This window comes from Athene cunicularia (genome assembly GCF_003259725.1).
Source record: "Athene cunicularia isolate RWA chromosome 4 unlocalized genomic scaffold, athCun1 chr4_part2, whole genome shotgun sequence".
Taxonomy (NCBI): Eukaryota; Metazoa; Chordata; class Aves; order Strigiformes; family Strigidae; genus Athene; species Athene cunicularia.
In genome coordinates, this window is record NW_020799099.1 from 13,568,916 (window position 1) to 13,590,215 (window position 21,300).

The window sequence follows — 21,300 nt, forward strand, 5'->3', positions numbered from 1 at the left end:
GGGTGGGCTGATGCCCTGAAAGGATGGATCAAGGATGGAAAAGCACTGGGCACTAAGGCTGGAGCAGCTCTTTCTCAGGTTGGGGGAAATTACCCTCAACAGGGTAACATTGCGGGCAATGTGTGTCATTTGCAATGGGCATTGCAGGCTTACCAATGGTTTAAAAGTGTCAAATTGTCCAGAAGACCATGGCTTCCATCTCTGCACGGGTGCCTAAGCAAAGAACTTGCTCTTGCTCTTTCCTACCTTTGGTGTTCACCAAATACGACAGAATAGAGCTAGGAGCATGTCACCTTTGCAGTTTGCAGGTGCCCAACATGAACTTAAAAGTTATTAGTTAAGTTCTGCCTTATTTGGCCATCCCCACTACAAAACTACAGGCATTTGCAAAGTTAATCTGATAACGATTAACTGGTAACACCTAGCCAAACTCTCACGCACAGTTTTAAAGGCTCTGGATTTGTAGAAACCTCTTTGCTAGAGAGCCTGAACACCAAAATGTGGCAGGGAATACATTTTTCTTGAGCTCAATCAGTTTGGTATCCTTATAACTCACCCTGGTTGTGTACGCTGCTTCAGGGTCATCTTCTAGGACCCTGGAGAGGCCGAAGTCTGACACCTTGCAGACTAAATTGCTGTTGATTAGGATATTCCTGGCAGCCAGATCTCTGTGTACGTAACCCATGTCAGACAGGTACTTCATTCCTGATGCGATGCCTCGCAGCATCCCAACCAGCTGAATGACCGTGAACTGCCCATCGTTCTTCTACAAAAGGAAGGAGACATTTGATCGGTTGAGAGTCTCTGCACCCTCAGCATTGCGTGTGCATGAATAAAAATGCAAAGGCAAGTCTCCAGGGAAGAAAACCAGGGAAATTAATAATTCATTACTCTCATGCTCTGACCATGAAGGTTTTCAAAGTTTCACTGTTTGGATTAGGATCTCTAGAGAAAAAGCTAAGGAAATGTAGTTCTTTTAACTGGAGATCAAGGAGCAAGCTATTTCCACTGGTGACTGATAAAAGAGACCGCGACTGGGAGTGAACACATGTAGTTACGTGTATAAAGGCACCGGAGTGGGCCATCTCCAAGTCAGCCAACTGAATGGCACCAAGCTGCACGGAAATCCTACCGCAGAGGTCCACATGTGAATATGTGGGGGTAGGGGCTCTACCCCATGTTGCCATACCACATTTCTAACCACTTCCCTTATTGTCCCTTCTCTAGCTCTCACATTTCATGGAAAATCTCTCACCCAAACCAAGGTCCCTCTGGAAAAGGGATCCAAGTGTTACCTTTAAAAATGTATCCAGAGAACCATTCTCCATGTATTCAGTCACTATCATTACTGGTTTGCCTGGAAAAAGTGCATCAGTTCGTTAGCAATTTATTTAAAAAACATGAACAGTAATAAAGTCTTTTCATACTGCATCTGAATATACAGCCATGTATGTGAATATACAGCCATGTAACAGTAAATCTACATCAAGACACTGCTGTCCCAGCAGGATGACAAGAGTTTTTGCCAGAATTAATGTAGAAATAGAGAAATCAAGGAGGGGGTGTGTGTGAAAAAGTAATCCCGTATTACGGGTGGGGTACCAAGCCCTAGAGTGTTTAGATAATGTTTGAGGAAGAGGTTGCAAGCTGAACCCAGACAACCTACAGACAACCTTCTCATCTCTGTGAACAAGCTGAAAATTTGAAGAGGCTAAACTGCACACAGCAACATCTTTGTGCTCTTCCCTACAGTTTCAACTCTATGAAGTAACAATGGAAGCCCAACAAGAGCAACTAGGATGATCTGAAGTATCTATCTGAGCTTGGTAGCCACCAAAACCAAGACCAGGCAAGGATGGGATTATATCCCTTGTAATTCAAGGAATTCCATGTGACTACACTTGTAAACACATCTGGAAGTAAGAAAAGGCATATTTAGGCTGCAGAACAAAAGCGAGTGAAGTATGGAATGAGTGCGAGTAGAAATCAAAATAAAAGTTCTTAACAAAAGACCTGGTCTCCTATTGTTGACAGGAATAATAATGTTTTTCCAAATCCATTTGATTAATTTTCATGCCCGAGTCATTTTAATGGTAATTATATATAGTTTTTGCTTGGTTTTTATATCTAATTTCTCGCTAGCTTGCCACAATGACATAGCAATAATTAATGTGGTGTGCTCCAGTCCTTGTAAATTCAATGAAATCTTATAAGAACATGTAAATTATTTTTTATTTAAATCAATTTCCATTAGCTAGCATGAAGCACAGACAAAAGAGGAGCTGTCAATTATTTGTAAAGTGCATTATAAATGTCTTTCATACAAATGATCAACGAGAGCTGCTGTGTGTCATAACATGCACATGAAGGTAAATGCTCCTAAAAAATCAGCACATGTTCTACCACTTAGATTGATCTTAATCTTCCCACTTTCCCATTACCTTAAATATTTGCCTAATTTACTGCTTAATTATCTACATAATAAAGATAATTGTGAACTTGTCAATCAAAACACTCATTGTTGTGCAGATACTACCTTTGCAGCATGAGGGAACTGCACTGCTTCAGTTCTTTTAAGTTAATATCATAGCTACTGCTTGAGCTCAAATCTTGCCAAAAGTATTATCTTTGATATGAGAAAGACACCTCGGGGCCAGGAAAAATATCATTGAGCCCTGAATAAAATAATGGGTCTCATCTTCAAGGATGACAGCTGTCTGTCTATGCACAACATGGACTGCATGCAGGAGGGAGAAGAGATCTCAGGTGATGCTGCTATAGGTTAGCAAACACAATAGTGGCTATGCAGTGAAGGAAAATCCCAGGTATATCTCAATTTCTTTTTTAATTTTTTGTTTTTAAACACTAAACCCCTAACTGTAGCATGGGGTCCCTTATCTCTGACACTTCAAGGCAGTGTTGCAGCAGAGACGGATGTCTCGTTACGCCATCACCCTGGGGGACCTCCTTCAGACTCTCGTCTTTGGTTGCCATTAGAGAAAAGAAAATAAGATTTCTGGCAGTTATGTTTCATTATCTGACTGATGCAGGTTGACAGTAATCATGGAATAAATTAGCCCCGTATCCAAGAGCATGGAAATAAAGACACGAATAGAGTAACTTTAAACAAAGTAAATTAAAAGTAAACATTGGCCCTTCTAAAGCACTGGGCTGATTCTCCCTGTCAGCAGTGCTCCCTCCCGCTGGCTTTACGGAGACACAAAATGTCGGGAGATGTCATTCTTCTGAATGTACTAATGCAATGTGCACACCATCAGTGCAACCAAAGGGGATGTGAATGAAAACAGGACTATCATTACCTTTGTAAAACAGAAATAGCTAAGGGGTTGTCTGCACGGGGACAATGAAGACAATTAAACCAAATTAACTAAGGTGTGCATTTGAACTAGATTAGTTAAATGGTATTAAGCCCCTGTGCTGATATTCTCATTCAAAATTAAAAATGGCCTAATTCAATTTAACTTAATTTACTTCTGAAGTAAATCAGGATGCAGCAAAGACATTTTACCCTAAAGATCTGAATCTACGATAGGGAAGTGACTAAAACACTGGAGGGAAAAAGAAGTTAACAGTATTTTGAGATCGCAGTGTAGTTTGGGATTCATAAGGGTTGTTTTGGTCCATTTAAAATAAAAGAAAAAAGCTGGGAAGATGCTCCAGATGCCTGATGGAAAAACTTCTGAGTGCAGTAAACAAGCATTGAGCTAATGAGGAGCTCAGGGTGCATGTACCTCCCTGTATCAAACTCCAGTCACTCCAAGTCCAATTTAGAAGCAAAGCTCCTGGCATTTCCACAGCCTTTGGAGTAGCCACTTTATATAAAAGGCAGCTTGCTAGGGAGACATATCCTCTCTAAAAGTGGGATTCCCACCCATACCTTGAGGCTCTGGCAGCCAGAAGGACTCATCCCCATGTCAGCAGCAGCTTTTATGGATGCATAATTGTCACTCACTTCCTGCCCAATATCCCACACATCGCTGCAGAGCTAGAAGTGGGAGCTTCTATGTATTAAGGGCTACACAAGGTGACCCTGAGAGATTTTGATATTTATTCAACTTTTGGGAGAAACCTATCTTGGTTATCTTTTCCTCTTCTTAAAAGTTTTAAGAAATGCAATTTCAAGGAAAAATGCAAGTAAAGGCCGTGGATTGCAAAATAGCATTGATTTTGAGTAGGTTATAAGGATATGAACAGGACAACCAGCTAGCATCTCTGTACCCTCTCTACTGCAGCTCTGAAAAAGAACTATTTTGGAGACACTGCCTCTGATGAATGACAAATGGTACTGACAGCAGCCACATGGCCCCAAACGTCAGCATTTGAATGGTAGTAGCTAAACTCTGACATTACCAATCATGAAGACAAGAAGGATGAAACTCCTGTGAGGCTGGTGCTTCTTCAGCTATCAAAAACTTCTGAAACACTAAAAATATATCTTAAAGGAGAAGTTGTTTTCAACAAAAAAAATCCTTGATGCAAATAATATAGATCCTCCAAGGCTTTAAAATGGAAGTGTAACAACACCTCTGCACCTTTTCCACAGCCTGAGTACAGCATCAATAGCCAGACAGGCTTGGGCTGGGCACATTCAGATGTGCTGTCCCTTCCTCTGCCTTTATCTTTGGAGAACTGGGCTGGGAAAGTTATGGAAGGTTATTTTGCTATCTGAGCAGTCAAGACCTCAATAACTCTCATGCTGGGATGTTTTGCCAGTCATTTCACATTTTTCCCAAGCCCTCAATCCCTCTCATAATCTCTATGCTATCTTGAGGGGCAACTATTACCACGGGCATCACTAGCAGATCCCAGAGGGAGCTTGCATTAATTGTGGTTTTACACAGTCCTGGCGTCTTCAGCTACACTCCCATTCTTCCCTGCTTCTGGAAAGCAAAACTTCCAACTTCTGTCCTTGCTCACATCCCGTGTGAGTGATCACAAGGCTCTGTGCTACCCTCCTGTGGGCTTTGTTTCAGTGGTTTCTCAAAATATGATGGCTGGAAATCATTGGGGGTTGTGGGTTGGGGTTTTTTTTCAGACTCTTGGTAGCAAAATCCTCCCTGTTTCCCTTGCCAGGGAAATTGCTTCCCACTTCTTGGCATATCTTTGCTCACCCTGAGGCTCATGTGGTTTCAAAAGTAAACAAATAAAGGCAGGAATAAGAAGTGAGCCTTCTCGAAAAACTTAGAGGGTGGCTTGGCGTTGTTGTGTTAAAAATGCTCTTGCATTTTGCAAGCGGAGGTGCTGCTAAATTACTTGCAAGCCAGAAGTCAGGCAAAACACTTCACCAGCATTACATCCCAGGTTTACTGCCCTCTTCATCACCCGCCCACTGCCTGAGGCTGGCCAGGCATATCATCTCCTATTTCTGTCTCATTTAATTTTGGGCCTCTGAAGAGGGGTTTTCTCTTAGCCCCTGCATATTATGCCTACGTGAGGCAAGGTTTACAGAGGGAGTTAACATTTTTTATAATTTTAGCCATTATCTATCCATTCTAGCTGGGAGAATGCTGAAATCTTTTGGGCACAAGAGATTGCTGGGGAACCTGTTCCTGATTGGACCTACAAAGTGTGACATTTCAGGCAAGTGGATTCACTGTTTTTTGAGAAATTATGAAATGTCAAAATGCGAGTTACCCAAGTCTTCCTTCCCTAACCAACTCTCCCAGAAGCCAGAGTTCAAGGCTAGCAGTCTGCAGCAACTTGTACCTACTTTTTGTGACGACGCCTTCCAGGTGGATGATGTTGGGGTGGTCAAACTGCCCCATGATACTTGCTTCTCCCAAGAAATCTCGCCTCTGCTTCTCTGTGTAGCCCACCTTCAGGGTTTTGATAGCCACTGGAAACTCACGCTTTCCCTGAAGCTTCAACCGCCCACTGCAGACTTCCCCAAATTCACCTTCAGAGAAAAATCGTAAAGAATGGGATCACAGCATATTGAAGGAATGCACGGCATGCATCCGTCTACAGTGTGCAGCCCAGCCCCTATAGATAGCTGATCAAAAGCAGGCATGGCTGTCCTGCATTCATGGATGTGGGAAGCTGAATTTCACAGTGATCACCATCTCAAATACCTCGCCTACCACAAACCAAGTAATTCGTAAGCACAAGAAAACTAGGAAGAAAAATGCAATTTCCCTATATTTAAAGAGCTATGCTCTATATTCTATGGGGCTTTTTCCTCATTTCATGTTTTTATCTACTAGATGAAAGAGTGCTGTCACATCCTGTATCATCGCCCTACGTAGATAGCTGTAAAACACAAGCTACTTGCTTCTTAACCTTCCTTTGGTAAGTTAAATAGATGGAATGCTGTTAGCCTTTCACAGCAACATATATTTTTATAGACTATAAACCCTTTCCAATTTTATGACCACCTTTTTTAAAAGGAAACTCAAATGGATTTTTTTTTTCTTTTTTTCTGGTGAACAGTAAATTACTGCCGAAAACACAACTTCAGAGGATAAAAAATATTCCTAAGGTTGGATGCAAGTCCAAACAAACAGCTTAACTGGAAAGAAAATAGGAGTTTCTTCTTTTAACCAAGGAAATTACAAGCATTGGACTTTGGTTTGTGCTTTTTTCTCTCCCAGATGACTTCTTATTCTTAATTTTTGCTTCGAGACTCACCTTAGTGGGAGAGGAGAAAAAGATTAAAATGTAGAAGAGAACCTGAAAATTAAGTGACTCATTTCCCCTAGCTTGGTCCAAACATGACCATTTTCTGTAATTTTCAATTCAGTCCCTTAATTTCAAAACCACAATGACAGGTTTGTCCTTAACTGCAGCTGGAACACACTCCCCATCACTTGCAGGGTACCTAACAGCACAAATATTTCATAGCCCTTCCCAGATCTCTTGTGTTAAGAAAGCCAACCCTCCAGGCTGCTAAGGGTCATGAAATGCATCATCATACCAGCTCCAATAACTCTTTCAATGGTTATGCATGAAGCTTCAATTTCCTTAGCAAACTCATGGACAGCTTGATTAGGGTCTTCATAGGTGTGGGGGTCAATGTAGGTCCTCACTCCAGGCAGCTTAACTGCAAACACAAATTAAGAGTGTTAACAGCACATGGCATGAAAGAAGACGGGCGATACACACTCCTGTCCCTTGCACTCTGCTTTGCTGGAAAACGCTGCAGCAGGGAAACCTATTTCTATGGGAAAAATAAATAGTGTTCTTGGAAAATTACATTTAGTTTATACACATGTGCAACTTCATCGCATTTAAAAAAGCACACGATAGGGCTCAGTTAGAACAATGCGCAGCTAAAAATCCTTCTCCGTGCTGTATAACAGGCTGTTCCAGGGTCTAGTGCAAAAGGATCCCTTTCTGGATCTGGAAAGGGTATGCCAGGAGAAAAAGTACAAAAAGCAAAATGTTAAGGGAACAACCTGCAAAGCAAGTTGGATGGATGGGGGTTGATAGAGACCTGAAATAAATTATGCCCTACCAGTCACATATTAGCTAATCAATCGACCACATTATTTCAGATCGAGTTACTGAGATTTAAATGATCTGAATATTTGCAGTACAAAGACTGTGGGTTGTACCAGTATAAATATAATCAATAGCAGGCTTTTTCTCCAGGACTTGAGAGGGGGAAAAAGTATTTTCATTATGAATATTATAAGTTTGTTTTGACAGTCATTAAGGCTACTCACATGAAGAACTGCTCATCAGTCTAATAAGACAGCTACATTACACTGTGGCTCTTAATTGATTTGCTTCCTGCTGCCTTCATTACATAGCACTAATGGAAATCTGACTTTCACTCAAGATGCGTTTGCCTCTTCCACCCCAAAAGACACCTCGCTGTTATCCATCCCTAGATCCCACAGCACTTGATGAAGGAAGGCTTTTCAAATGCTGGCTTTGAATGTACAGAAGGACTGACAATAACCCTGAGATGTGCTTTCTAGCATCACCACAGAGGTTTTTTTGTATGTAAGGACATTAAAACAGAATTTCTGAAAGCTTCCTAGGAGCAAAAAGTAGGTGTTATTCCTCACGCCTCTGCAGAGGCATCCAAGGCAGAGTAGCTGTGGGCCTGATCCTCATGGCTGGCTGGAACAGAGCAAGGATTTCAAACAGGTATTCTGCACTGACACATCCAAACCACAAAAATGTAGAGTCGTTATACGCTGACAAGGCAAAATTAATAGCACCTTGGGTCACACAGCAAAGACAGGAACAGAACAAAATGGCTTGCTAGAGAGATCTGCTGCAAATGCACAGGTGTGAATAGCTGGGCACGTATAAGGACCATTCAAATATTCAGTTCTCCACTGACTTAAGAGCAGGGGCAGGTGGGGACTGATAGAATAACAGAACAATTATTTTGTGAATTACCAGCAAAGCCAGACTATTATTTTCTTTTTAAAGAAACCCTCTCTGTTGTATTTCTCATTACCAAGGAGAGCCAAAACCACGTATATACACGTTCAATCTTTACTCACTGTGGCCGTTATGAAAATGCATCTTTTCTTCTTCTGGATCTTGTTTAGCCTTGCTATAGCCACATCGCCTAGAAAAAAAAAAAGAGAGTGTTTTTGTCTTTGCTATTGCAGAACCCCACTCTTTACTTCATATCACACAAAGCATAAAAACCCGGAGCAGCAATGAATCCAACCTCTCTAGTGGCTGTGTTGCTGCTGTCCCAGTTTTAGCTCATCAAACTATTTGCAATTTCCCTAATGGGATTCAGGGCCCAAGGCCCACTGATTTTCAATTGGACTTGTGCTTCCAAATCCCACAGATGTTTCTGAACAACTCTACTCTACCATACATCTAATTCAGCTGTTATTAAGATGAAAAAAAGAAAAAAAAAGCAAGAACAGGAAGACAATGGAAGGGAAATGGGATGAAACATCAGAATCGCTGAAGCAAGATCTCCTGGACCGCAGAGCTTTTGCAGGCACCATGTTGTATGTATTGCATGCTCCTCTTCATCCACTGGGCATTTGCACGGAACTTTAAATTTTGATACTTTAGAAAACAGCCTCATGTAAACATTAACACCTTATACACATGCAAAATAACGGCTTTAAAAAAAACAAACCCTGTTGCCTCATTGCCTTCAAGGGTCTCCTATGTATTCCTGCCTCTGATAGGGTTTCCTGCACATCTCCAGTCTTTATACAGGGGAGCTACCATTCATGCAATCCCCTTTGCCCAGCAGTAGTAAAGATGGAAGAAGGCACGCAGTCACTGCCTGATCTACCTTACTCCCACGTTAGTACCAGGCAGTGCAAGGATCCTGCTGAATCCTACCATAGAGTTGTAACCACAGCCATATGGGAGTCGCATCTCCCCCATGACATCCTCCTATTAGTCTTTGGCTGCTCTTCCCCCACTCTTCTTGTTGGTTCTCTAGGTGACATTGCGTTAGCATTAACTGGCTGCTGTGGTGGCATTTCTGAGACCTGCTTTACTTCAGACGATCACGTAGGAAGCCACAGTGTAACTGTATAGGCAAGGAGAACTGCTATATACACACACATATATATACATTTAAAAATACAGGATGAGGTACGTATGATGCACATATATATATACCAGTCTTTCCAAAGACCTGATGTGATAAGTGGATACAGGAATTGGATCATCCTTAAAGCAAACCGCATGGACATGAGACAGAGGGACTGTTGGGTAGAACGAAAAACCTGCAACAGACACCTGCAAGCCAGCCAGTGTGCTGTGGGATCATTATTTGGCATGCGTCAAAGAAAGCCTCAGGTTACCAAGAAGCCACTTAAAGGTGAGAAACTTGGAGTCTTCTCTTCCATTGCCCATGATTTTTTGAGATAGGGGGATACAAGCACTCCAGCATCGCTCACAGCAAGGAGGAGCATATGATTAGCAGAAACAAAACTGCAATTAGGAGGAGGCAGTAATAGGCATCTGCATGAAACATGCCCTCAGCATGAAGTCCTATTACAGGGAACTGCTGTCTGCCTGGATGCAAGGGGCCAAGCAGCCTTTTGGCTATAGGATTTTGGCACCGGATTTCTGAAACAATCACAATTACAAACAAAAGCCCTGACAATGGGACACTTGCACCACCTCTGAACTGGTCACAGCAGAGCTGGTCAAGGAGGGGAAAGGCAACAGGAGCTCCCAGGGTTACTCTGGGAAAGGGAAGCAGACACGCAAGCTTACACTGGGGAGAAGGGGAGACCTGTGCCAAGGGGAGAGGAGAAAAAAACAGACTGCAAAGGTGCAAAGGTTGTGCAAGCACAGGGAAATGAATCAAGACAAGGTGCAAAAGACAAGGGGGGAGGCTGACAGGTTGTCCAGGGATGCAGGCAGGGAGATAAATGGGTCACACTGGATAAACAGTCAGGCCATCCATGCAGGGTGAGATTTCATCAGCAGCGACCAACTGAGACCATCATGCTCTGAATGCAAAGCTCACGACAGCAGCAACGAGGTGCACAGAGACACAGTTCAGTTATCCATGTGTCGCTGCTCATCACCTTGCTCTAGCAGCAGAAGTGCCATTTCCTGAGATGGGGTCCTGCCTGATTAACTCAAAAACTAAGCACTAAGTATACGTGGAGACCCTGGGAGTAAGGGTCAATTCAAAGAGTGGTTTAGTGTTCACAATCCCTGGGTGAAAATGGATTCTTCTTCTTCTTCATCATACTGTCTCCCCCTTTAAGTATATACACTAGAGATATGAGCACCAATTCCCACTTCTGGCAACCCCAATTTTTTCTGCCACAAGTTGTCAAAAGTTACATCAGTTTTATACAGTAGTCGTCTTCTGGATTGAGGCATATAACTCAATTTTCCTCTTAAAAACACACGAATGTTTCAATTCGTCCTTCTATTAAAGGCACATACACAAGATTTCTTCTGTTTGCCTTTTAGAGGAAATGCTTTCAACTCATCGCCTCCTCAGATTTGGAGTACTTCACCTATAAATAAGCTTTTCTAAGTTTCTTTTTTTCCCCTTCTTTTACTACCCACATATCCCGATTCTTCAACCTTAAAGAGGGAAGAGGGAGAAATGGGGAACATGCCATCACTTGTGTCCAGTGATCCAAGCACACCTTGATGCACAACAGTCCATTTTTCACTGCCCAGGGACACACTCATAGGGTCAATGCAAACCCATTAGCTCAAGTTGTTGCCCTCTCTCGTAACACATACAGCAGCACGTCACATTAGCATATGAAATAAGGCTCTGGGAACCCCAAAGCATCCTTAAAACACACCTCAACAAGACATGCCGAAGTGAAATGGCAGCTAGTGGACTTCAACTGTCAAGCAACAGTTGGGTGTTACTAGCAGAGCTTGCTGCAAAACCTGCCTGATGCAATCACTTGTGCCCTTCACACACACTTTCTTAAACTACTTAGAGAAACAAGCCATGTACGTGCTTACTGGGGCTAAACCACACTTCTTCCCTTCTTGCCCTTCAGATGCTTTAACTAACACACAAGCAATTTTTGATCCAGTCTTCCCCAACTAAATCCCATAAAAATCTGCTATTTCAGGTTAATAGTCCTGATTCACTATGTGAATCTTACTGGCAGATAAAAGTATCTAAACAGTGTGGGTCTGCAATATATTTGGGGGGAAGAAAAAGCTTCCACTTGTCTGTGAAATAATCCATTTCTGCATGTGCATTTGCTCTTAGTATTTATTGGAAAAGCTGCAAGTCAAAAGCCTCCTGATGGAAGACTCATTCTCTAGTTTATTGTCATTGTACAAACCATAGATTTCCTATATCTTTTCTATATCACGTACAGCAAAAGCATAAAGATTCTGATGCTTGCTTCATCTCCCACTGAGCTGGAGACACTCAGCCAAAGAGTTAATGCAATTCAGCAGCACACCTGAATCTCAACTCATTTACTCCTGTTGTGGATTTGTCCCAGTTTCTGTATCTAGAAAGCAGATGTCCTCCTTGCACAGCTCAGTGTTTTTCAATAAAAGTACCAGAGGAAAAAAAAAAGTGAGACTTTAAATATTCTTAAGGCATCATGTCTTATTTAAAAACTACTTGCAGATTGGCAGGCAGCTCGTAAAATATTTATGGGGCAGATTATAAAAGTGAAGTTGTAAAATGATCCCTATATAGGTTTATAAAATATAAAACGGACAGGTAGAAAGATGAAGAACCCAGCTGGGAAACCAATGCCTGCTGCCTCGCATGGCAGAAGCCAATTCATGGAGAAAAATCCTTCCAGAAACAAGGCAGGAAGATGCCTGCTCTCCCTGGACTGATGGAGATACCCTGCATCTGACCCTCTGCTTTGGGGTGCCCTTGCTGATTGGGGTGGGGCCTCTCGGTCACCAGAGGCATCCCCCCAAACCACAGAATGCCCAAGCGAAGAAGTTTCCGTCTCCCTATTGGGAGTCACCACTCTGGTCACAACCCAGGCAGGACACAGCCAGGGTACTGTGGAGCTGGACCTTGGACATCAAAGCCCTAGCAGTGATGTGGGAGTCTTTATATAATTTTTTTGTAGGCATAGGCCAAAGCAATTCAGCACACAAGCCAAGGCGTTACTGGAAATGCACATGGGGGCAGCATTTAGGCATCCCCGATAAGGAAAAGGACCTCACCTTGTTAGGTGTAGTCAGTACCATAGAACAGCTTGTGCCCTGAAGCAGCATGCAATCTCCCGTCACAGTCCTGCAGAGATTTATACATGTATTTAATCTCTTAAATATGAGATAAGTGAACTCTGTGTGCTTCTTTGAAATAGAAACAAAATGCAACTTGCTTTTCAGGGGTGAGACCTTCACTCAGAAGCACTTCTTTTACAATAAATTAACTTAAGGAATGCATCCAACTCATCTCAAGCTGTCATTTTACAGGAGGTTTGTGAGGATCGAAAGGTTGCTGTTTATAAGGGGTTAGTGCTCATTTCAGACTACTTATTCCAAGATGTTAAAGCAATATGGCTGTTGCAGGGCAGACTGCGTTTCACCCAGAGGAACAAACAAACATAGATCTGTCCCTCTGGCCAAGATCCTGTTGCCTCAGCTCATGTATGGAGACAATAACTTGTTCAGCAAACAGTTTTATCCTGGATAAACACCACCAATACTGAGAGCCAGAGGCAAAGGTCTACCTCTAATGACGCTGATCCATGTTCAGCATTTGCTTTGCTGCTTGCAATCCTAGAATATATTAAGTATCACAAAACCAGGGAATACTCAAGGTACTTGTGTAAAACAAACAGCTTTTATACTGCAGGTTGTTTCCCATTTTTCTGTTCACTTTCCCCCTGCTTTTTTGATGTCTGTAATGACATGGACCAAACTTCCACCTGGAGCAACTTGGAACAACCCACACAGGCTGGGAATCTGACTCATTCAACTCCTCTATCTATTGTCAGAGTCCTGTAATTTGGAGAACGAGATCAAAAGAGTGGTAAAAGGTCTTGAGACGACAAGTTAAAAGACCTTCATCTCAGTTCAAAGATACAGTAGACAACTGGTCTGAGAGGAATCAGGGCAGGTTCCCTTCCTAAGGGCTGCAGATTCACTGTCTTCTCAGCTGCTTTCCCAGCCACTGCTGTCCCCCTCTACACAGTGCAACCCTGCCTTCAACCTCTGATTAATTTGGATGCCTTACAAAGGAAGTTTCACAATTCCAGTGATGGTATTTTTAGCCTTTAGTCTTTCCCTTGCCTTCACACTGAATGACTCCCTGCTTTTCTAAACCACTGCCAGAACAATTAAAAATAATTTAAACAAGATACTGTTTCCTCCTCTTGCAGGAAGCTCCCTCTGAAGGGATCTCCATAAATCTCTCTAAAGAGGTTGTCGTGCCTTCCCATAGCACAACCGACGTCATCCGTGCCTTGAAGTCACTTTTCCCATTTCCCTCTCACAGCTTGCTGACACATTAGTCTCTGCAGCTTAGGAGGAAACTTGAAGAGTGTGTGTTCCAGGTCAGCCAAGTTTTCCCTATGCGTGTCTTTTTTTCATAGCCATCCAGCCTATTCCTGGTCTCCTCTGAGAGGTAATTCCCACTGCTGCCACTCTCTGGTTGAGGGCCCTGCTGAGACTCCCAGTGAGGGACTGCTCATGCACTGGTGGCACAGGCATGACAGACAACAGAAGTACCAGGAGATTTTCTTTTAGCACAATCATTGCCAAATCAGTGGCTCACAGAATGACCTCATGTACCAGAAAAACATTTTGCAGCCAAACACTTTGAGCTGAGCATCCTTGCTTGCTAACATTGCTCTTAAGAACTCAAAAATCATGAAAATCGACTTCAAAATGCTCCAACAGGAAAAAGAAAAAAGCCTTCACCTTAGGGCCTTTAAGATTTGCATTTGCAAACTCCTCCTTCGTTCAAGCCTCTGTCAGAGCCAAAGTACAGCACCAGAAGACCCCAAAATAGTCCACCTTGGTGACTGCTGTACCCCACAGCCAGGGACTGCACCATGACCCAGCTATCACCATGCAAAGACACAGCAGCCCCCAGAAAACACAGCAGAGAGTTTTCACACCTCCTGCCCAGCTATGTTGCAAGGCCTTCCCTGTTTAACAATGCACGTGGGACATCTCAGTGCTCCTACGGTCTCAAGCAACTATCTGATGGGGATGGTGATCTCATGACTCTCCTAGGAGGCCCAGGAAGATCTCTGCCTGCACAGATTACAGTCAATTCAGGGACTTAAAACACATTCCCTTCAGGGAGCAACTCAACTCGCGTCCAGTCAAACCAACAGAAATTAAAATCACCCTTCCTTTGATTAGTTAGCAAAGTTAGAGGGGAGACTACAAGAGAGCAGACACCGGTGAGGCAGCCCAGATGGTGGCAGAATGGGGCAGCATGCAGCACGGACACGCAGCTCTTGAATCCCACAGAGATATGTCCAAAGCTGCTGGAGCATATCGCCGGCAAACAGCATCATGTCATTGTTGTGTATGTCATACATTGACATGTATGTCGATGACATACAGTCCATTTCACTGACATGCACATTACATGCCACTAAATACCTTTCCACTCTTGCCCACCCTCTGCCTCATTTATGGGAGCAAATTACCTCCCCCAGCCCCTTTTGGTGTCAAGAAGCAGAATTTGATGAAGTGTCCAGCATATGTGATGTTTTATTATGACATATGAGATTGCTGGTGCGGTGTCTGGATCGATCACAGCATAACATATGAGGGTTTTTTTCCCCCTGAGACTCCTGCTCTTGCTGGAGACACACTACTTTGGGTCACGTGATTTTCAGTTGTTTAGATAGACAAGCTGGGTGCAGAGATCAAATGAGAAAGTGATTTTCAGGCCAATACAAGAAAGGGAGGGAAAGGCAGACTGTGCACAGAAAACATGAAGGGAGGACACGAAATAGGAGCCAGCACGGGTGGGAACACTGACCATGTTAGGCTCGGATAGGCAACAGCACGCAGAGAAGAAGCCCACCCACAGCCATGATCGCAGCAACTGAAAAGCAAACAAAAAGGCCCAGGATAAGGAATAATCCCACCGCCCTGTCATGGTGCAAAAACATTCTCAACATTTTTATGTGCACTTCTTTCTTCTTATTTCAGTTATTATTTGGACCTTAACACCCTGAGCTGCAAGAATTTCATGGCATGTGCTACTGTTGGGGAAAAAGCACCTTGGAGCAAGCTAGATCCTGGTCCTGCAAAACAATTAACTATGTGTTTCCCGTACTTGAGTACCACCATTAGGACTAATGGGGCCACCCATGTGCTTAAACTTAAGCACCTGCCTTGGAGCAGGCAAAGTGACTTTTTCCACAAGTGTGTGTGTGGTAGAGTTACAATTTCCTTTAAAAAACAAAGCACTGGATGAATTCAAGCTCTGCTTTTTCAGACCCTTATATATGTACTCAACCAACACAACCCTTTCTGGGTCTCCTTGCATCAGTGCACATTATGTATTTGCAGAGGCAGGACCTTATGAGTAGTGTGAGAGCATTCAACCTATATAAACTCAAAATACAGTGAGTTGAGAGGTACTGCGTGTGTCCACAGCTTGCTTTTGAAGGCTGCCAAGCCATTACTCCAGACTAACCAGAGCACGGGTTTGCCTAGCATCAGTCCATAACCCAAGGCTGGCTTCAACCTCAGTAATTGCCCTTTATCCGTCTCAGAAAACCTGCATGGGTAATTTTTCTGTTACCAAATCTATTATGGTAATTCATCCTGAAAAAGAACATATTGCAGAAGAAACAACATGAAAATCTTCAGTACAACATACAAGCAGATGACCAATGGTTCAGACATACTCTGGTTAAAGTCAGCTAAAAACCTCACTCATCATTTCTTCTCAAATCATCATAACACATTGTTCTTGACAAAAAAACCCCCATGCCCACCAGATTTTTATAAAGTACAATTTACAATGCCTAAACACATTAAAATAGCCTATTTAGACAAAATTAACATTCTGCAACTGCACCACCTTAAATTATGATGCAAAATAACTTCAGGCATGCAATGATTTACAGAATTATATACTGGATTATGTGCTTACTTAAATTAGAACTGGTGAAGAATGTCTCTCTAAGCTCTTTTTGCATCAGCAAAACAACTTGCTAACATTTTCTAAACAACGAAGCCCATATTTTTTTACTTTAATTGACAATATTTTGTATTTTCATAATGCTCCAGCTTGTGCAGTCATACTAATACGAAGGAGCAGCTCAGCCTTCACTAAACCTTTATGTTGATACAAGTTAGCACCAGAGGTCCAAAACCCATGAAGGGGATACAAGCATTATATATTTTGAGTCAATTTTGTCATGGTCTTGGTTTAACTTTGCAGGATTTAAGTGCAGGGAACTGGTATGTCTTCAGAACATCACTATGGCTATGAAGACTTAGCTTACATTTTAGCTCGGGGGCTCTTTCCCCCCAACTCAGGGCGGGGGGAATTTTGTAACAGTTGATGCCACCAGCCCTTCCTACACCCTTCTGCATGCAAAGTTTTTTAAACAACAGTTTGAAACAACAGTTAAATTAACCTAAAAAGCAACCACTTCTTAAAAATGGAAAGAGCTCGCTGTTTTCTTAAACAAAGAAAACTCTTTGAGCGCTTCATCAGCAACTGGGCTGCTCTGAGACAAAATCAGTTCCCTGCACTGAATGCAGAATGCTTCAGATCTCACCTGCTCCGTTTATGGGGAGGAAAAAAAAACGCTCAAGTACAAGGGAAATAGGCCTCAATGCAGCCTTACTTCTGCACACCCATTACATAACACTGTGCATTTACAATCAAAATACTCTGAGGTGTAACATTAGGGGAAATCTAAAGCTCTTAGAAACAAACTACACTGATTCAGCAGACAACAAAATTCACTTTCCAGTCCCAGGAGCACTTGCATAGGTAAGTGAATGGACTATTAGGCCTGAACAGTTAGGACAAAGGAAGATTTATTACAAAGGAAGATTTATTACCACTTGTGTTAAAAGGATGGCTTGATTTGTCAGATAAACTTCAGATTATAAAAATCTTGAGGCAGATAAAACTGGATGTTAAACTCCAGCAGATCCACTGTGCCTTCATGGCCACCACATATGGGTGCTGGTGGCTTCTAGGAGGGGCAGAATTTCCCCATCTCCTCACTCCATGCAGGGCTTTCTCAGTCTAGAAGCAGAGTTGCTGAAAGCAAACGCATTCCAGATGAGATCAAATGCTGTGGCAGGATAAGAGATCGCTGCTCAATGAAATACGCCTGGAACTCACTGGGGTTTTAAGATGTTTAGCCAGCAAGCTGACCTGTATAGGGGAGCGGTCAGAGTTGAACCGAGCACTGCATACATCAAAATTATCTGCAAAGTCTCCTCCAGCCTCACTGAATCAACCAGAAGACAACAAGAGCAGCTTGTGGAGGCTGCCCCTGGCTCCAGAAGGAGGTCAGGAGCCCTCCTATCTGCTACAGGTTAACAAGTGACATGTCCACATAACCGTGAAGGTTATTGAGAAAACACCTGCAGCCTTAAATCCCCTTTGCTGGGAAAGAACAGGGCACTGAGGTCTCCAAAAGCCAAGCTGGCTTGAAACAAGGTGTGACTTTTGCTTTGAGCCCTGGCTTCAAGGCAAAGGGCTGCAGATGGGCAGAGGCAACATAGAGGAGCCTGGAGCTGCAGCAGCACCTCCTGCACTTACATGGCCTGTTGGCACTGCTCCGCTTCTTGGCTAGACCAGCTCTACCACTTTCGGTTATCTCAGGCACACAACGCTGACACTCCTCCAGTTCTAGCAAAGGTGACCCTGCAATGCCTGTGTGGTTTGCAAACCCAGCTGTCCAGAGAGCAAACTTTAATAAACCTATGCTAGGAGGACTTATCAACACCCTTGGCATTGTTTCAAACCCTGGGCTACATGCTTTGTTAATGAAATGTATATCTATGATAGGCCCTAACAACTGTGCCTGCAATCAATGTAATTAATTTACCACAAGTCTGCAGATGACCCAGAGAGCATTTGGAATTAAACTACATTTCTAGTGGCTAGATAGATCTCAGAGAGGCTCTGCTGTATAGAGCTGCGGCTTTTAAGAGTTATAAGTTGAAGACTTGGAGTCATGATAAATGAAAGCCTCGTTTGTTGCTTTTAATAAGCTTCTCTAATGGGATGTTCTTCAGAGTCTTGCAATTAGAGACTGAAATACTTGAAGGGTGCCTGGGAAGATTTTTCTAATCCTTCACGCAGCCTTGAGCGATGGCAACGATTGCTTCCTGCATGTCCCCATCAGGAGGCGGCACTACACCTAGCACCTTGTGAGTTAATGTGCTTGCTTCAAACATCAGAGGAGCAGCATTACACACTGTGAGCTGCTAGGAATATATTCCTACTTTGCTCAGAACTGCATGAATGTTTAAGGAGTCACACCTCCTCTTCCTGATGAGCCATACCTAGTTCACACATTAAAGCACACCTCTGCACTGTTCCAGAATAACCAAGAACGCAGAAGCCCAGGCAGATGATACTTACGCAATCACTATGGGGAAGGAGAGCAGCTCTTCCAGGGAAAGGAACTGCGCTTGGAAAGACCTCTGGCATTATACTTTGTTATGTCTAAGCTGTAAGAAAGTAAGGATAATCTTTTTTCTAGGTAAGAGGCCAGGTGTCGCAACATGGCGTGCCTCCAGGAAAGGTCATGCTTCCTACTTCAAGCATTCAAAGCAAGGTGAAACATCCACATATTCAGAAGTGCAGAGGGATAACAGTCTGATTTTCTTCTTCATCCTCTGTCTATTCTACAGCCAAGAGACAACACTGTATAACCTCACTTTAAAACACTACAAACCCATGGGGCTTTCACCAGTGCTCAGCAGGACCCTGGAGCTGCTACCACTGAAGTCAGGCTCCATTTTCAGCTTGAAGGACAGCCCAGTTCCCTTCTCAAAGTGGAAATGGGACTTGCACGGTGCCATCAAATGCATCATCTGAATGAAAGCAAGGAGCTTTCATCACTGACTGCTGCACTGCCCCATATTTCCATTTCACCTGTTCAGCTTACACGAATCGCTTATCTGTTCATGACGGTCCTCCTGCCCCATTCCCCTGGCTGCTGCCAGAGTGTCTCAGAAATTATGCTTTCAACGGCAATGCCTCATGGGCTTGGAGTTTAATTACAGATTTGGTCAACTTTCACCTCCTGTCTGGGCCAAAGTCATCTGAAGGCAGATTAGCCTAGGTCCCTAAACCCTCCTCAAAACTGCAGCAGCTGAGACTGGTTTACAGAGCCCAGTGTGTTTGCATAAAAGTCCTAAGCCAAAAAGTGTTGAGAATAAAAAAGAAAAAAGGTGTTGCAGCAGCCAAATTTGCTAAGCTGATCTAGGCAGGATGCTAGCGATAGGGACTATGGGCCACAGATTTCCACACTGGCCCTGGGAAGGCAGCACCCTGTGCAGAAGGGATGGACAGGAGACCTTTTTTTTCACTGGAGCCCTTCTTTTTTTTTTTTTTTTTTCTTGAGAGAGAGATCCTAATGTGTCTCTCTGGGAAATTGCACCACCAAAGAGCAAAAAGGCTGTTAACATGACAAAGGTAGTAAAAGCCTTGACCCAAACAGAAGCAGAACCAGACCCTGCCTGCTCTTGGTGGATAGGAATTTTGACTTGGCAAAGCAACAGCCTCTCCAACAGAATCCCTCCGCTTGTCAGGTGAATCGTGGGGAATATTTGGCAGTAGGCAGATTCATAAAGTGGCTATAAATCACGGGAGACAACGTCCTGTAGGAAGAAGGAAGAGCAAGCAAGAATGAAGAGATAAAAGTCCTTTAAAAAGTAACAACTAACAACAATTGTGACTCATGCTGGAAAAATTCTCTTTATGAAAAATGTTATCTACAAACCTTCTCCCATTTCCTACGGAAATATTGAAAAAGCAAACTATTTTAAGCCCTGACACATCTTGGAAAATAGGATGGGGGGGCAGGGGCTGTGGAAAAAATCATCCACTTTGACCTTTCACAACATGGAAGATTCTAAATGCTGGCTCAGGACCTAGGATATACACCACAATCGTTTCACCCTCTCTACTCCCTGAAAGTCACTTTTTAACAAGATGCACATATTTGTGTCCAGAAAGTAGCCCTCTGCCACCGCAGGGGCTGATATTTAAAAGTCTGAATCAGCTCAGGTCAAGGATGGATACTCTGGTGCAGAAGCCTCTAATTGCCAATACCCAGGCGGCAAGATTTGTCTTTGCTTTGTCTCCTGAATGCTAGTTCCTCGCCAGAAAGAGACTTTCTATATTTGCACAACACAGGGCTAGGGGCAGGTTTTTGTTGCTTCAAATCTGTATTTTTTTAAAGTTCTATAAAAAGCTCCCTCCGGTTCTTTGGAAGATCACCTGAGATGCAAAGGTCATCCATAATGGGTAGCTGGCTATAAATGCAGATGCACAGTACACTTAGTTATTTTGAGCAGCTTTTGCAAAATGCACAGCATAGACCTAATAGCATCCTCGTTTTACTCTGTAAAAGCCCATGCCTTTGTTTAGCGCTACAAAGCTCAAATGCTTCGGGGAACAGAGAGACCATCAGTCTCTTAACACTCACCCTAAGATCCCGTCAGTTTTGCAAACAAGGCTTGGTTTGAAGGACAAAAGAGGGGGAACTGCTCTGGATCAGCAGGTCTCCGTCCCAGGCGATGCAAACCTGGCTTCTAACCTCGGTTTGTAGAAGGAAAGGGGCTGATGCCACAATAACAACTGCAGCACCTTATTGCTCCTTGTAAGACGGAGCACGGAGATCTTTGTGCCTGGCATTGTCCAACACAGACTGTAAAACAAAAGTCTGTAAGGATTTTAGA

At 43.2% G+C, this 21,300-nt stretch overlaps 1 protein-coding gene across 8 annotated transcripts in view; it reads right to left on the bottom strand.

Moving 5' to 3' along the window:
• The window catches only part of EPHA5 (EPH receptor A5), a 180,446-nt gene that overhangs the window by 18,751 nt on the left and 140,395 nt on the right, over positions 1-21,300 (bottom strand). For 6 of the 8 annotated variants that reach the window (XM_026847483.1, XM_026847482.1, XM_026847477.1 and 3 more), the window contains 6 exons: positions 15,386-15,451; positions 8,481-8,548; positions 6,935-7,060; positions 5,732-5,917; positions 1,296-1,357; positions 557-766 (listed from right to left, as the gene is read on the bottom strand). In XM_026847483.1, the coding sequence (XP_026703284.1) occupies positions 557-766; positions 1,296-1,357; positions 5,732-5,917; positions 6,935-7,060; positions 8,481-8,548; positions 15,386-15,451 (718 nt within the window). The remainder of the gene's footprint in view (positions 1-556; positions 767-1,295; positions 1,358-5,731; positions 5,918-6,934; positions 7,061-8,480; positions 8,549-15,385; positions 15,452-21,300) is intronic. The other 2 variants (XM_026847481.1, XM_026847480.1) reach the window with 1 other exon arrangement.